The sequence below is a fragment of the Acyrthosiphon pisum genome, chromosome A1 (assembly GCF_005508785.2).
Source record: "Acyrthosiphon pisum isolate AL4f chromosome A1, pea_aphid_22Mar2018_4r6ur, whole genome shotgun sequence".
Lineage (NCBI taxonomy): Eukaryota > Metazoa > Arthropoda > Insecta > Hemiptera > Aphididae > Acyrthosiphon > Acyrthosiphon pisum.
Window position 1 is genome coordinate 53,377,170 of NC_042494.1, and position 18,403 is coordinate 53,395,572.

General features: G+C 27.5%; 1 protein-coding gene across 2 annotated transcripts in view; it reads left to right on the top strand.

The window, feature by feature from the left end:
* The window catches only part of LOC100168368 (homeobox protein extradenticle), a 28,166-nt gene extending 10,816 nt beyond the window's left edge, over positions 1 to 17,350 (top strand). Inside the window, exons 4-10 of one of the 2 annotated variants that reach the window (XM_008184448.3) lie at positions 8,443 to 8,693; positions 12,182 to 12,372; positions 12,447 to 12,582; positions 12,662 to 12,758; positions 16,401 to 16,555; positions 16,630 to 16,677; positions 16,859 to 17,350. In XM_008184448.3, the coding sequence (XP_008182670.1) occupies positions 8,443 to 8,693; positions 12,182 to 12,372; positions 12,447 to 12,582; positions 12,662 to 12,758; positions 16,401 to 16,555; positions 16,630 to 16,677; positions 16,859 to 16,990 (1,010 nt within the window). In that variant the 3' untranslated portion in view covers positions 16,991 to 17,350. The remainder of the gene's footprint in view (positions 1 to 8,442; positions 8,694 to 12,181; positions 12,373 to 12,446; positions 12,583 to 12,661; positions 12,759 to 16,400; positions 16,556 to 16,629; positions 16,678 to 16,858) is intronic. The other variant, XM_001948185.5, reaches the window with a different exon arrangement.
* Positions 17,351 to 18,403: the final 1,053 nt, after the last annotated feature.

The window sequence follows — 18,403 nt, forward strand, 5'->3', positions numbered from 1 at the left end:
GGTTATTATTACTTTATAATGCTTCTTAATGTAAGTTTTTTTACCAGTATATTTTTTGAAAGTATTTGTTGCGTTTAAATAATAATTTATATAAAATTATAATTTGAATATGCAAATTATATACATCTGATTAATACATGTAGAATAATTTTTATTTTTATAATTTGAATGACTCGACACGGATAATAGTTGTTGAATCGTTCACTTCAAATAATATTATAACAACTGCTGAGCATCCCTGGACCAGTAGGTATGAAATATTTTAGAACTGGTTTCTTTGTGCATATTAAACCTGCCGGTTTGCCTCACACCATGCTCATCCACGACTGTCGGGGCACCCCACGTATGTCCTGTCTAAGTATCTAAATGAAATCAAAAGATTTAACTTGACCAAACTCTTTAAAGAAAAAAACACACCGATGTTATATCTTGGAAATTTGTATAATATTTACTGTGATGAATATTTTGTTACTTAACATCTTTTCTTTTGTATGTTAAATGTTAATGCCAGATTGTAATAACTTCTTTCTTGAAATAATTCATTGTTTTGTAAAATTTGGCTATTCAGACTATTGAAAATTTGAAACAAATTAAAGTTATAAAATAATATAAGTACTACAATTATATTATTCTTGTTGTTTATACAACAATTATAAACCATATTGTTTTATTAGTTATGTTTTAGAGCAATTATAAATAAATAATAAAATGTATTGCGTTTACTATAAAAAAATTCGAACGGTAAATAAAATATTGTACTAATGTATTTATTATTTTTATATTCGAACAGTCAGTCCAAAAGTATCAATACATACATTCCGCCTCACTATTCCTTCTTTTCTCTTTGTTATATGCCGCCTCTATTAAAAAGAATAATATGATGGTTTCATGGTCATTAGTTCTAATTATCTGATTCATTAAAATAGTGGATCTTAAATCGTATTATTAATTATGTTTATCACGTTGGCATTGATTGAATACTGCATGTATGTTGGTTGCATTTAATTTATACACATAATATTATATTATATAAAATATTAACATATTATGAATACAATCAAAAACATTTCTAACTCAATATTTTATTTATATTTCTACGTCATAAAAGTCATTAACCTGGACATTTACATTTTATACACGTATAACAATACTTTAATTTTACTATATAAAATGCACAATATTCAATGAATATTATTCATTAATATTAACATGTTAACATTATTAATTAACTCATTTATTATACCATCATAATATATTTAAGATTAAAAAAATATGTATAAATCTTAAAGTGAACAATTGTTTAATGTATTTAAATATTATAATAATATTTATGTTTTATCTGTATTGTAAGCTTTTTGTATCTTCCACAAAAGAGCAATGAATTGTACGAAAGAGTTATTAAAAATATAATTTAACTTGAATTGAGGAAAATAGTCTACATTGACTTTTTACTTATAATCGTTTTTAAATACATAATTTATTTTTAACTTTTTTATTTTATGAATTTTATTTTTATATACTAATATTATACGTTGATTGTTCATACATATAGTTTTATCATGTATATAGAAAGATCTTACTTGGTTCAAAAAACGGTAGACTAAAATCAGTTCCATGCATGATTTCTATGTAGAAAGTAGCGTATCGACACAATATGTTTTTATGAAGAAATATACAATTTGTCATGGCATCTCATACCATCTTTCATTTTTCTTTTTATCACAACCATTTTTTTCGAGGTCAATGAATTTTGTAGTTTTATATTGCCACATAAGTGTATTTTTTTAAGGAAAAAGAAAAATTATTATATCAAAAAGAGAAAAAAAATTCTTTGTTTGAAATCCGTTCTTATTATCAATGTATCGTTAGAATAAAATAAATTCTATGTATAAACGTATCTACGTATACTATAAACATATAACATTAATCAATGATATTTAATATTTAATATCATAAATTAGCATATTTTAGCAGTTTTCTTTTTTTTGTATTTGTGCATATTATATACGCGCGGGTTTGTGAGTAAAAGCAATATTGTAACGCATGGCGGTTTAAATTTGAACTTCGTTTGAGTGGCTCATGAATAATTCAATGACAGTATAGGACTAGCGGCAGCCATTCTAAGTGGGGATTCCAGGGTCCAGTCTGTCTACCTCCTCTCAGCCTACCGCCCTTCCCACATCTCATGCAAACGCAATAAGTTATTATGTCCAAGATAATCCCCTACATGCTGTGTACAACAAAGATAAAGAAAAACTTTTTAAAAAGGATAACTTACTAGTTAAAACTATCTTAATGTTATTGTTATCAACACTTAACATCTTACCATCTTGGATGTTAAGAAAAAAAATCATGAATTTAAATTGAATCACATTACTAAAATACGCATTTTAACTGAAATAGTATAATGCAATAAAAAGTATAAAACTATGTTGGAAGTTATAATTTTATCTTTTATTTATTAATTTCACACGAAAAAACCATTTCTCTATTCGAGTTTTCCAACATTATAGGAAATTATGTAATTTAATTTAAAATCTTTATCCGCCAGTGTAAGTTGTATATATCTATTTATTTCATATTCTATTTTTTTTTTATTTAGATTTCTCAATCTGTATATTTTATTATATATACTAAATAATGTAGGTAGTGTTTTATAAATGTTTGCTTATGCAGTAAAAGTTACTTCCTATGTTAATGTTCTTCTAACAATCTAAAATGTTATAGTATAAAAATGTATAATACATATATATTATATGTATTATAATACTAAGTAATAATTTGATTTCCTTTCGTACATTTTCATTATTTATCATTAGTAAAAAGTATATTATAGTTTTTAATTTTGAAAATTACTTTTTAACATCAACTGTTATTTGCTTAAACAATATTTTTTTTCTATTATACAATATTGGTATAGTTGGTTGAATTTTGATGTATATCGTATATGTATTTTTTGTTCGTTTCAAAAATACGTTGTTAATATTAATAATATGATCATTTATCAAATATAAATTTATTACAAGTATACACGTATTTGTGATTTGATATACATTATTTTAATATGTCTTATTTATGGTTATTTGTATCGTAAAAATAATAATTAAATGTTATAATATTATGTTTTACTAATACGTTACATACTTTAAAGCCAAATAAAGATAAATTTATATAGTTATATCATGTGTGGCATAAGTATAACAAAATACTATATAATATTACGATTTACTTGTATGTAAAATCGTGTCTACATAATAGTATGCTATTTTCTGAAATCTGAATGGTATTATGTTATTTATAAATAACAGTCTCATTTACAAACAAAAACACAAAATATTAGGTTTATGGTTTCGAGCGTATAAACCGAAGTGGTGTGGTATAATCCCTCCACACGTTCCAGTAAAACTTAATATTCTTATCGAGAACGTAAAATGGTAGCTTTGGGATTTTATTGAAGAAATAATGTGCGCAGTTGTTGCAAAGGGTAGAAAGTATCCCGCATTGCGACAGACCGTATGATAACATGTGCGTATCCGTCAAAAATAATAATAACGCCACATGCGGTTCCCCCATTTTCAGGGGAAATAATGTAATACGTTTGGTCTCTCTGAGAATATTGGAAACGTGTAAAACAATACAAGGAACGCGATTATGATACTACGGTGTGTATTTTTTCCCCTACAAATCTCGTCACGTATTGCATTTAATGTTTACGGTGCCCGATCGATGTGTTTCAGTTGTCAGACGTGTCCGTGCCGTACTGCCGTGTTAACAATGGCTTGACATCTGTTCACGTTTGCAGACGTCGGCGTTTGCTATTTTGCATGCGCGTCCAGACTAAAAATGAAATCCAAAATAGCCTGTATCGATCTATTGGATCTAATAATATTAAACAATACATTTTGGCAATAGTTTGTAGTTATGACAATAATCGTTAACTGCTGTGCGCCCATGTTTTTGTTACATGTACCTAATATATTACTATATTAGTTATAACTTTTAACTTATAATATTATTATGTACGTATAATATTATTATTATAATGCGTTTAAAAGAATGACAGACTTTGGTATGTGTGGATGACTGAAGCAACGTCGTCGTCGGCGGCGGCGGCAGCAGTGGTGTTGATGGTGCGGTGCGGAGGGGATGGGGTGCGCTGGTCCTTGGAACAAATCAATACCTAACGGGAGGGAAACGGACGGACGGGAAAAAGGCGGCCTGGCAGCCGAGTGCCATTCCGCACCGGCTGATATTGTGTTGCGCGCGTACATGTTTTTCTTCGTCTTCAATTCCAATTCGCGTTTTATACTGTTTTATATTATTGCACCGTCGCGTTTCCTCCTCGCTCTTTGGTCGACCGGCCTTGACGCGAGCCCCTTTCGCGCCTTCTACTATACACTAATGTTGTATATACAAATGCTCTGCTACGACTGAAATATTTACTCTAAAAAAACAATTGTTTAATTAAAACTTGGAACATTCCGGCGAACTTTTTATATCGCCTCTCGCAACTCCTACTGCCATCACCGCTTCTATACCAATCTTTCGTGAAACACTTGGGGTTCGAGAAATCCTTCTTAGTTCTTTACGTGTATACGGTATACGAATACAGTTTTGCATTTTCGAAACGTGATAGTTATGTATTTGAAACATTTTGAAACAGTCAACGTAATATTATGTGATAAGCCTGTTGTAAGAGCGTAGATGTAGTTCTTGTTTGAAATGAGTGTGAATACCGAACTACTTACTTTTATTATAAAATACCTACCTACAAAACTAAAATATAAAAAATAATTAATTATTTAATTGTCAAATATTATTGTTTCATTTTAAATAAAAAACTGTTTTCCTAATAATACATTTTGGACTATTTGAAAAAAAAATAATGTTTTTTTACCCATGTACTATATATTTAAAATATTTTTTTTTTTTAAACGCGCAACTTGGTAATTTACCAAAGTGACTTTTAAGTCAAGTCCCGTTCAACCCATCGTTGACCTTAAAGATACCAAGTTATCGCCACAGATTGTTTAGATACCCCGCAGTTATACTGTTATTTCTCCCGCTGCGCTGTGGTGAACTGTAATTTACTCAAAACGACTTGACACCTGAAACTTTATTACCTAACTATATAGTTAAAAAAACTTAAATCTACTTTCTAATGTGAACCGAGTTAGTGATACTGACTTTAATATTTTTTTTTTAAATTTATAACAATATTATTTCACTGGTTTTTCGAACATTTTAAAATATCATATTAAGGATCTTCACACGTTGTTACATTGTTGAGTTTGAAAAAAAAAATATAAATTATATTTTGACATGCATAATTTTAAATTGGATTAAACATTAAATCATCATTATTTGCTATATAATTTTTTTAACTCTACTATTACATTTAATTTAATCAGTAGGATTAGGTACTATTTTTTTTTTTATTTACTTTTAAAGCTTAGTTTTAAAAAAACGTATAGCTTGATGTATAAAATGTTTTAAATTATATCGAATAATCGTGATGAGTACTTATATACATTATAATAATACGTAGTTTATCCCATTAATTTCCATACTTGAAGTGTATTTGAAGTGGCCGATGAAAGATCTTTTCCACCTTTTATGACGATTTATGATATTATAGGGAGGTGATGCTGCTATTGTTTATTTTACTCGTGTATGTGTGCGTGGAAAATTGTGATAAGTTGCGTGTACAAGTTATGAGATATGAGGGTTAACGCCTATGCGCGTGTGTGTGTGTGTGTGTATATATATAATTTATGTGATATGAACAAAAATGTGTTTTGGTGTGGAGGAACACATGTTTTCACCAGAAATAACTAGTTTATAAATAGTGACAGTTGTGAAGAGCTGTTGGCTCCGTCCCTATTCATGTATGAATGTTCGATTTTATTAATTTATAAATATTGCATGTTAATTTGTAAACTTTTAGTTAAAAACAATTCAAAATGTTTTTACTATTTTCGGACAGATATCAGCATAATTATTATGAGTTGTAAAGAAATAAATATCAAATAATATAGCTGTCCGTTTATAGCTGTTTAGTTTTTATTAATGTTCTTATATTTTACGCTCTATGTACGTCGTACGACTTCATTATTCTTAATAGGGTGATACCATTTTTTTTATTTAGTTTCCTTATGTGCAAAACCACTATTCATTCCCAGAAACTGCGATAGCACGCGATGATACGTTACCCTCACACTTTTATTTAGGGTCGTAAAATTAATCTATAAATGATTCCCAAATTATTTTACTACTGTGAATTATAATGCATGAAAATGTAACAATTATACATTATACAGAATGATTCCTTAATCATTAACTTTGCAATATCACGAAAACTAAGTTTTTATTTAAACATTAAGAATATACTATTTGAAATTTTCTATGATTTTTATATTTTTTATCATTAATTTTTAAAATAGTATCAACTTTAGATTTTCAAATGACAAATTATATTTGAAATTTTCAATTTGCATCCATCGATATATTCCGAGTAATCTGTTTCAAATTTTAAAATTGTGTATATAAATCTAGATAGGTGGTTAAAATAATAATTTTCAAAAATATTTCACTCATTAGTTATTACTAAGAAGAATGGAGACTGAACGCCATACACATGCGTGGTGCCTGTCTTACACACACGAGTAACATAATATTATGATGATTATGATGGCAAAACTATGTACCGGACTTTTACTACAGTATATATTTTTTAGTTAATATTATTGTTTTTTTCATATATTTATTTTGAAACCAGTTATAAATACTTATAATATGAATTTAAAAATTTTCAGAATTTTTCACTTGGGCATAGTTTCTATTCTCTTATATGAATTCGATAAATACATTTATCAATATTAACTATAAATAAAACAACATAACCTATACCATCCTTCTTATACACATTGGCTGTGTGCAATTCCATCGATAATAACTTTAATTTACTTGATTTAATCTAGGCTATTAGTTTGGGTATGTTTTTGCCTTATTTGTTACTGTATGGTCTTACATAACATATTTGTCGAAAGTAAATAACATAATGAATAATACTGAGCGAGATAAGCTTTGTTTTATTCAAAGATGCAAGGTAAATTCAAAGACCCTTTATGTGCAACAGAGAACGCCCGCTTAATTTTGAATTATTCATGCGCCAAGTGTAGCACTTTACCCTTTTCCGGTAGAACTTCCGTAAAGTTTCTGGGCGTGTTTATCATATTACAAAAACATACACTTAAAACAAAAAAAATCGATGACAAATTATCTCAGTCTGAGTGGCAAAATTGTACAATTATTAAGGTTTTACAACTAGGTAAATTATGTAAGGTTATAAAATATATGTATAACTTTTTTATTTTTATCGGTTAAAACGTATTTTCGAATTAATCCTACTAAATATTAATTTATTTAATAAATAAATAAATATTAATTATACTATCTTATTTTCAGTAATTCCAGAATATTTTCCGTATTTAACATTAATATTTACCTATTAGATATTTTTACTGATTCTAATTATAAATTGAAATTGAAGAACACCACATTTAATAACCAAGATATTACTAAAAGTAATAAATTTCTATAATATTTATTTACTTTGTAAATTGCATAATGAAAAATCGTATCATAATATCGTAGGCATCAGCATATATTTTATTCAATCGTCTTTTTCATTGATTAATTTCTTTAAAATTTGTTCGCTCGCATAATTTTTTTAGATATTTTATAATATTTATTGCTATAATAACATTAACAATAAAGTTTATAAAATTAATTTATTACGCATAATTCAGTATTTAAATTAAGATGAAAGAATGTAGTCTGTTATATAATATTTTTATTATTTTCTATACAAAAAGTGATCAATTCTGTAATCAAAATTGTTCTATTGTGATAAGTAAACAATGACTAAATGCGTTGGATTATTGCATAATTGAATACATGTATATGATCGAAAGAACATTCGGACTCTAATGTTTATGTATGTTATTTGAGAGTAATATTTTTATAGTTCATTAATATTATATAAATTATACCCTATAATATTATGTTGGTATCTAATATAAAAACATTGATATTATTATGTATGACCAGATACCATTCTTTTTCACAAAGTATTTTTCAATGCACATTTAAAAGAGAGCTGAAGGTGGTCCTCTATGTAGTGACTTCTGTTACGGAGCCCAATGTATCTTTAATCCTGGCTTGATTATGTCGATAAAAGATAAAACAGTATCTATTTAGATATATAATATATATAACAGAAAAATAAATAACATGAGTATTATTTACGTTGTCGGGTTTATTTCAACTAAAACGTAGACTTTGAATATTATTTATTATGTTAATAATTATTAAAACTTTTAAATGTTCAACATATGGTTTTATACAAATAATTCATTTTTTAATGTGTTTTATTTATAGTATTAAGTCTAAGAAATACACAAGAAGAAGAGCCACCAGATCCACAGTTGATGCGATTAGATAACATGTTAATTGCAGAAGGAGTGGCTGGTCCTGAAAAAGGAGGTGGTGCTGGAGCTGCAGCCAGTGCATCAGCCGCAGCTTCAGGCGGTCCCGGACAACCAGATAACGCCATTGAGCATTCCGATTATAGAGCAAAATTAGCTCAAATCAGACAAATTTACCACCAAGAACTGGAAAAATACGAACAGGTAATAAAATTTAGGTACCAAGTAATTTTTAGTCATTGATAAGTTAAAAATTAATTAAATTTAAAACTATATTACTTTACCCAATTTGTACTATTATAGTAATGTAGTACTAATATGAGAGTTACATTAATATGAAATATTATATAGCATGATCATTTAAGAAAAACTGGAGAAATTGCACTGTTACACTGCAAAGTATATAGGTTTTGGATGTATACCTTGTTTTTGAGTATGCCACTGTAATGGATGACATGTTAAATTGTAATTCAATAATAAATCATTCATTCGAAAAAAACGATTCTAAAAGACTGAAAGTAGATGATGTATCAGCCTTTATTTCTTTATATTAGTAATACGGTAGATTGAACTAATTTTTGTCAAATAGATAATCCCATACTTTATAACAGTGATAATTTATAATGTCATAATATATTATTGTTCCAAGTCAATATACTGACGTAACAGAACGGTGTGAATTTATTTGTGGTATAATAGCTTAAAATTAGATTAAAAATTTTAAAAATTGTATTGTAAATAGAAAATAATAATATACCTAGTACCTACATCATATTTTTTGAATTCCAATAAATTACTAAAATCGTATCAACAATATTTTGTTATTGCACTTTTTTTTTCTTTCTAACCCATGCGACATATCAAATCTATACGTTTTGCAAATCCAATCTTGTGTTGTTATCTTTATTATTACAGTGAATTTATCTATCATCAAACTTAAAGTTAAAAACATTTTCTGTGTTTGTATGTTGGATATTTTATGATATTTCAATTTTATGGTGATTTATGATTATTTAAAATATTATAATTTAAAAATACTCATGTAACGAAGAAATATTTAAATATTCTAATAACTAGCTGAGGTACAAACACAGATAATTTTTTTAATTTTAAGTTTGATATAGGTCAATTCACTCTAATATTAAAACTAACATCACAATATGGGTGCTTACTGTAGGAGGACACAATTTTTGTTATGTTGCATATGGATCAAATGAAGAAAACAAAATGTGCGCTTGGTGCCTGACAACCTCTTAATAGAAGTATTTCTACAATTATTAGTATTATTTGAATTACAGCAAAATAATGTAAACTTTTATTACTTATTAAACGTTTAAAAATACATTTTCACAATGTAAACTCCAAACTCTTTTTACTTTTGAGATTTGACCCTCCCAAAGTATCAAATAGATCCAATTTGTTACCAGAAACTTTCAATGTTAAAGATTGAAGTAATTTTACTGCCCAGGCAGTTAAAGGTGATAAAAAACACACAAACAAAACATTATTATAAAATCAATACTTTCGTTCTCCACTTAGAATCTAGAGTAAAAACTTTGTTATCAAACGAAATATCGTGGTAACAACATGGACATATTCATATTCATGGACTGCGCGTTCCCCTTACTACAGTCTATAGGTATCCCAGTACCAACATTGTTAAAAAGAGATTGTCAATACATGTGCCTATCTTTTTCTAACAATTTTAGTCCCCCGTTCTCTCCCTCTCTCTGCTATCAGTCCATTTATATTTCTTTATATAAGTCCATAGACCATATTAAGTAACCACGAATTAAATAATTGATAACATATACCTACGAAAAATTAAAACCTAATAAAAAACGAATTATTTATATAATATATATAATTATAATTTCTCAATTATTTAATTAATCATAATTTCTTATGGCTAACACATTGGGCCTTTTGTAGGTGACACGATTTGAGTATGTTAATAGTGATCTATGATAATACATAGATTTACTGTCAATATTTATCAATGTATTTAAATTTATTTGAAAATTCTTTATATAAATTATTATTATTAAAAACACGCGCGCTCAAATTATTGTAAAACACTAAAACCACCAATACATTCATCGATCCGCTCAGAATCTAAACTTTAAACAATAATTTTTATTTAAGATTTGAGAAAAATTAAATTGTTGTGCATTTTCTTAGTAGAACAACATTTTAAACCCATAGACCATCACTTTTAACATATAACATTGCATTCTTGAAGTAGGATCACTAAACTCCCTTCAATCTCCTCCAGTCTAATAGATATCGTAAATGTCAGAATTTTCACATATTTTTATTAATATGGAGTGTAAATATATTTTATTAATAAAAATAATAAGATCAACATGTTCCTTTTATGAATGATATAAAAAAAAACTGCAATCTTAGATTTAGATTGGTTTGACAACAATGAGTTTTGTGAAATTGTACGTTTTGTGCTACAGAAGTGACCCAACGATTTTATTTAACTGATTTTTGAAAACTAAAACTTTAGGTATCGTAATATGTCATACAGATACAATAATACTATAGTATACAATACGATTAATTATTATAAGTAATTCAAAAATCGTTACTACAAATAGTTTATATTTTCAAGATCTTAATTTAAAACTGTTGATGCCCATAAATATTTTATACATTTTTTCACTTTGTACAATTTATACATAAATGTATGTTTAAACTTTAAACATACATAGGTAATTAATATAAATAAAATTACTGATAATTCAACATATCTAAAAGGAATAAAAAGGTTGAAAAACTAAGGAACTTGAGATTCGTGATAAGTTTCTACAACAATGTTTATATTATTTAATAAGTATGCGTGTGTGTGATTTCCTTAGTTAAATCGTTATGGATGTAATCAATTGGGAAGTCAATTTAAGTCAATTGTAAAAATTAAAGTAATTTGAATTAACTAAGGGAATATTACTGAAGCGTGCAATTATTCGAATTGTATGGAGAACTCGTTGTGATTACTATGATATTACTATTATGTAAGTGCAGGGGCGATCTATAGTACGCGTGATATTCCAGAGATTAATCTGCCTAACAACCAGATCTGCACGCAATGATTTTCGATTTTTTATTGTTGAATACAATGATGAGTTTTATAAATAACATATTTATTGAAATAAGTTTCGGGTTCCAGGTATGGTCGTGTTTTTGTGCTTTCTCTTAAACATTTCGAAATCACATTTAAATATGTTTTTGTTGGCCTCGCAGGACAAATTGCGTGAAAAATAATCTACAAGATGCATAATTTGTTGATGGTTATAAAGTAGATATCCTTGAACCTGTGTTGTCTTGTGTTTAGTTTGACATTTAAAAACATTTATTTTAATATCGTGATATGCCACAAACGGTGTGTGATCAAACAAATACCGCAAAAAATGATTAATTATGTTTTTCGGATGGATATATTCTTAGAGATAGGTTAGTTATGGACATTTAGACGTCGTACCTATAATAAATATAATCATTTGCTTAATGCCGTTCGTGGTTAACGTTTAAAATCTAGAATATGTTTGGAGTTGAGATTAAGTTTTAAACTACGACCCAAATAATATTATTTATCAAATGTAATGATTATGTCATACGGCTTACATCAAAGTAATCGTTTATAATATATATTTAGACATATACTCACAATTTAACTACATTTTTAGGCTTGTAATGAATTTACTACCCACGTAATGAATCTCTTACGAGAACAGTCTAGAACGCGGCCGATCACTCCAAAAGAGATCGAACGAATGGTGCAAATTATACATAAGAAATTCTCTTCCATACAAATGCAATTGAAGCAAAGTACTTGTGAAGCGGTCATGATACTTAGATCTAGGTTTTTGGATGCTAGGTTTGTGTTATAAAAGATAACATTATAAATCTATATAATTATCTGTGTTATCTGTTTTTTTTTGTTTTTTATAGAAGAAAAAGACGTAATTTTAGTAAACAGGCTTCCGAAATACTAAATGAGTACTTTTACTCACATCTAAGCAATCCATATCCTTCCGAGGAAGCAAAAGAAGAGTTAGCAAGGAAGTGTAGCATTACAGTGTCACAAGTACATATTTTTTTGGGTTCTGAAAGCCGTTAACTTTATGAATATAGGTATTAAAATATTTGTATTTAAAACGATACAGGTGTCCAATTGGTTCGGAAATAAAAGAATTCGATATAAAAAAAATATCGGTAAAGCTCAAGAAGAAGCAAACCTTTACGCCGCGAAGAAAGCTGCCGGTAAGTACTTATAATTACTTAAACAACAAAACAACTTGAACGATCTCACATCATTTCTAACAATATATTAATATGAATAATTTATAATAAATATATTATTTACTTTGGATACAAATATGGCATTACAATATTGTCGTTGGTAGTATTTGACAGGGTCGAAATTTTATTTTTACTGGAGGTATTTTCACAGATTGTAGTCCTTATTGGTGTTTAAAACATAAAGCGAAAAACATGTAAATGGGGAAAGGGTGAAGTTTACTATAGGGATTTGGATAGCGATATATACACACAGGCGGTGTAAGCTCCAAATGGAAGTAATATATCACCGAGACCCTGGCTTTGAGCTTGACAGCCCGAATGGTTTTTCCTGGTTTCCTCATTGTCCCGTACTACACCCTCCACACAATGCGATTTATATACATATATAATATATATATATATATTTTTTTTTAAGTGAGCATGTGTGTTTGTTGCGAGCGCGTGCGCTCACCCGAGCGTGTTGTACACTGTTTCTTTTATACAAAGGTGTGGTGTCACCTGCCAATGATTACACAGTCAGGTTCCACGCCATAAATTAATATTATGCAATATTCAAAATTGTTAATGAAACACGATTATGGATAAAATATATTCTAATTGTGCAAATTGTGTAACCATAATTTGCAATAAATTATATCTTACAATTTTATTATTATTGTATATACAGTGCTTAACTTGTCAAAAAATTGTTCCTCGAACCTCAGCAATTTAAAACACCTCGTATACCGTGGGAGACTTTACCCATAACCCCCAATTTCCTTAAAAGCTGTTGTCACAAACCACCAAAAATGTCATAATATACAAAATTTAAAATAATATGACTTCAACAGAATTAACAAAATACTGTAAATTAACATATTTTATTTCTATAACAATTTCAACATAAAATTTCTTCTTTCAACTAATTCAATAAACTAAACATTATAAAGGTTGTTTTGAAATTGTTATAAGAAGACGCTACAAAGCCATTTGTTGTCTTCGTCTTACAAGTGCATAACATGGCAAATTTACGCTCAGGAGAACACGTATAGAGCTCCATTAGTTTAAAAATTAGAGTGAATCGACCTATTTTAAAACTTGACGGTAAGACATTATCTGTATTTGTAACTGGGTTTTTGCGATACCGGTAGTTCAATTTTTTATTAAATTATGCGTTCATAATATAGCGTAAATTAAAAATGCTCATAACTCACTTAAAAGCTGAATTATTGTAAAAAAAACCACTTTCAATAATGTTCTTACCATCAAGTTTCTTAATAGTTTGATTCACTCTAATTTTTAAACTGATTCAGTTAAACGTGATCAGATCTGCTGAGCATAAATTTCCTATGTTATGCACTTGTAAGACGGAGACAACATATATCTGTGTAGCGTCTTAAACATCTAAAACATGGTGGCCGTCGATATGTTGGATAAAATAGCATATCGTTCTACTAATATTTTATGCATTCCACTTAAGAGAATGCTACACCTGCATATTGTGTTTTCTCTGTCTTACACACGCGTATTATACACAAGTGTGAACCGAATTCGTACTGGGTATAGTTTATTTATTGTTAATAATATTATAGCACATATCAGTGTACATATTTATCGAATTAGTTGTGAAGATTATTAACTGTGCCCAAGTAAAGATTTTTTTCGTATTTTAATTTTAAATTGTACGAATTTATAATAAATATATGTAATCAATTCTTCGCTCTGTCACGAGGGGCTATAAAATCCATAGATTATATAAGAATGGATAAGACATGCCTATACCGGTTTCATGTGGGGCCGTGTGCTTTTTTGCGGAAGAGAAAACGTAAAGAGAGAAAGACGATATGGGAATTTTTTTAAATTTATGTCCAAAACTGTTTACAAATTTGTATTTTGATTGTTGTGCCTGAAAATGGAAATTTGAATACTCAAATATTACTCTTAACTTTGCGTACATAATTAATTGTAATTAGTTTATAGAATAATATAGATCTTTAATATTACTAATTAATCATTAATGTTATTTATTATCATTTATCAATTAACATATCAATATTTGCCACATATAATATTAAATAAAAACGTATCACTAAATTGTCTAGTGATATTAAGTTCTTATGTCCTATCCATTCTTATATTATCTATGATAAAATCCAGGAAAGTTATATAGAGGAATGACAAAAACGGGAAAATAAAATATGGAAAAATAATACGAGGGAACAATAATTCATAGAAAAATAAAAACCAGGAAAAACTTTACCTGGAAATTATAAATCAGCAAAATAAAATTTGTGAAAATAGTTCATAGGAATTTAAAATCCAGGAAAATATTCTACAAAGGAAAGGATTATTACTTTTCCGTGTAAATATTTAAATTCCTATTGATTAATTTTTTTGAGTAATATTTTCTTGATTTTTATTTTCATTAATTTTCAATTCCTAAGAATAATTTTCCTCTAAAAATATACTTTTTCTAAGTTTGATTTTACTTAGTAATTTTCAGTTAATATTAGATCCCATCACAAAAGCATTCCTGACAAATATTTTCCTGAATTTATTTGATCCTGATAAACATTTTCCCGAATATTACGCTCCACCCTCTGGCACAATTTATATTATTACCCTCTGCAGATTTGATAATATTATCTATTAATAAACTGCAATAAGAAATAAATAGATTTGCGGACTGCTGTAAGATAGGACAACATATGTGGATGTAGCTTCCTCTTAAAAAATAATTAGGGGTATATTTTGCCCTACAACACAGACTCTCAGCGTAACACTTCAAAGTCAAGTATTGTACGGATATCAAAGATTTATGCTCTGGTTAAAAATTATCAAGAATATGTAAAAAAATATAATAAAAACAAATACCAACTGTTTTTCTTTATAAAGTTTATTCAATTTTCAAAACATTTGTATTTAATAGACTTTTAATTGTGTTCCTATTAAAACAATTTTTATAATTTTTCAAAAAGTTATTTTATGCCTATAAATATTAAAATGGCTTATTTACTAAGATATAATAGAATTTCTAATTGGTACTTAAATATTTAATAATAATTTAGATACTAACAATCACAAGAACAGGTCTCCTTATATTGATTTGACGGATTTACTATTGATCGATAATTGGCAGAACTCATAAAAAAAAAAAAACAAACAAACAAAAAGAGAATTTGTTCCAAAAAAATATATACTGCTGCAAACATGGATATTATACATTCTGTATTAAAATATATAAGTTGATAGTATTCATTTTATGTCATTCATTGCTAGACAACTTTTTATTAAATTAAAATACCTAGTACTTCATCTTATCATAGTGAAATCAATTTTAATACAAACATTTGAAAAACTATTTATAATGTCTAGAAGTAGAAGCATTATTGAAATAGTTATTATCCCAGTTAAATTATAAAAGATTACGTATTAATGATATTAACTAACTATTTGTAGTGGCTCTGGATTGAATAAAATATGGTATATTGCACCAACTATAATTTAATATAGTACAATAATATGGTATAGGGTTAAAAAATAATCTAATATTTAAACCAAATTTGAATGTTGATCCTTGATACTAATTATTTCACTAATATTAAAATAATTTACTTTTCGTAGGCGCTTCCCCTTATAGTATGGGTCCCGCTTCTCAAGGAACACCAACTCCTTTATTATCTCCAGCTCCTGGTGGTGGTCCGCAAGACAGCATGGGCTACAGTCTTAGTTTAAATGGTGCTGAGTATAGTTCTCCTATGTCTGGATCACAGGTTTGTGTGCGTTATATTGGTTATAGTACAATTACTGTTAATAAATATCTCAATCTTATCGAAAAATGAATTATTTACAGGCACAGTATTCTGATGGAAGTTTAGGATATGACCCAATGGGACACCAGGTGAGTGATTGTAAATAACAAGTTAATATAATTATTAAGACAATAAATTTAACTAAATTTGTTCAAAAGGGTTAATTTTAAATTAAATACAAGGAAACTCTATCAATAAAATATATCAGATTATATTATTGTGGTTAAAAATCTATATTGTATGATAATAGTTTTTATTTGTATATTACAGGCAATGCCTAAAAATTCTGGATCACCATCTACAGGATGGAACTCCAGTCATGAATATCAGACACATGGCATGCACGACGACAGCGAAGACTCATCAGATGATGTCGATATAAAACGCCCAAAATTGTCTTAAGCATTTTTATTCTTAATAACTAAATTTGTTCATTTTTTACGTATGTATAAAAATGATTGCTTAACTTAATATTTTAGACATATGCGAGTGAGAATAATTGGCCTTCACACTTTGTGTATGTTCTAAAAAAAAACACTCATCTCACTCTAACTAATTACTATTATGGATCTACTGTAATGACGAAAACGAAAGACTTAGGCCTTTGGTGTTTGTGTGTGTTTTAATCCCAGCACACATCACATATAAGGAAGCGTATATGTATAAATAACGTTAGTCTAATATTTGAGATTACCATACTGAAATTCAGTAAAGACGGTTTTATTATGAAACTATTTTTTAGTATATTATTATTATTATTAATTATTATTATTATTATTATTATTATTATTATTATTATTATTATTATTATGAATATTTTTATTGAATAATTAAATGATAATATTAACTTGAGCTTTTTGAACGTTTATCGTTCATCATGTAACTTTGGTATACGTATATTGTGCACATCACCAGATTATTAGTAATTTATGTAGAAAAAATATGATAATAATATTATTGTTGATTATGTTTACTGACACTTTTTTCTATTATCTGTGATCTCAAAGGAAAATCAACACATGCATCAAAATCGAGTACAATCATGTCCAGTGTTTTTCTCCTTTTTCACCAAGTATACGATATACACACGGTAATATTATTATTTCTCATGATATTTAAAAATTTACATTTTAAATATAAAACGAGTTTTGTTAATAATTGTTTAGTATTTATTGTATTGAATGATTAAGTAGCATATTTTTTAAGGCACCATGACTAGTAACCTTTAAATTTTTAATGCTTTTTTTAAAAATTAAAATAAGAAACATATTACAGTTTAATGTATACGATATTTGTAAGGTAATTGTTGTCTGTGACCTGTGCATTTTTTTTTTTTTTTTTGTCCATTTTTTCCTCTTTATTTTTATGCTATATTTGTATGCTTTTATTATAACTATTAATAATTAAAATATAATAATAATAAAAAAAACTATTATTATAGTTCTCTTCTCCCTCTCTTCCTTTTTATGTACTATTATAACATTTTTATTGTTAGTGATGAAAAAAATCGACACGGTATAGCTATGAAATTGATAGAAAAAAAAATTAATACCATCAAGTTACTGAAACATGAGCTTGACAATTTACTTTTTACGTACTGAATCCATGTGTAATAGTCTTTTAGACTTTAACCATGTTTAAGTTTTTTTATCGATTCATAGTGACCGACCCGCGTGTAAACATTGTGTATACCTTTAACATATTATTATAATATTATTTTACATGGAACAGTGAGCTGATTTCAGTATTGCTCGAACGACGTTATATTTATGCATTATACATAATATTATTTATATATATATATATATATATAAT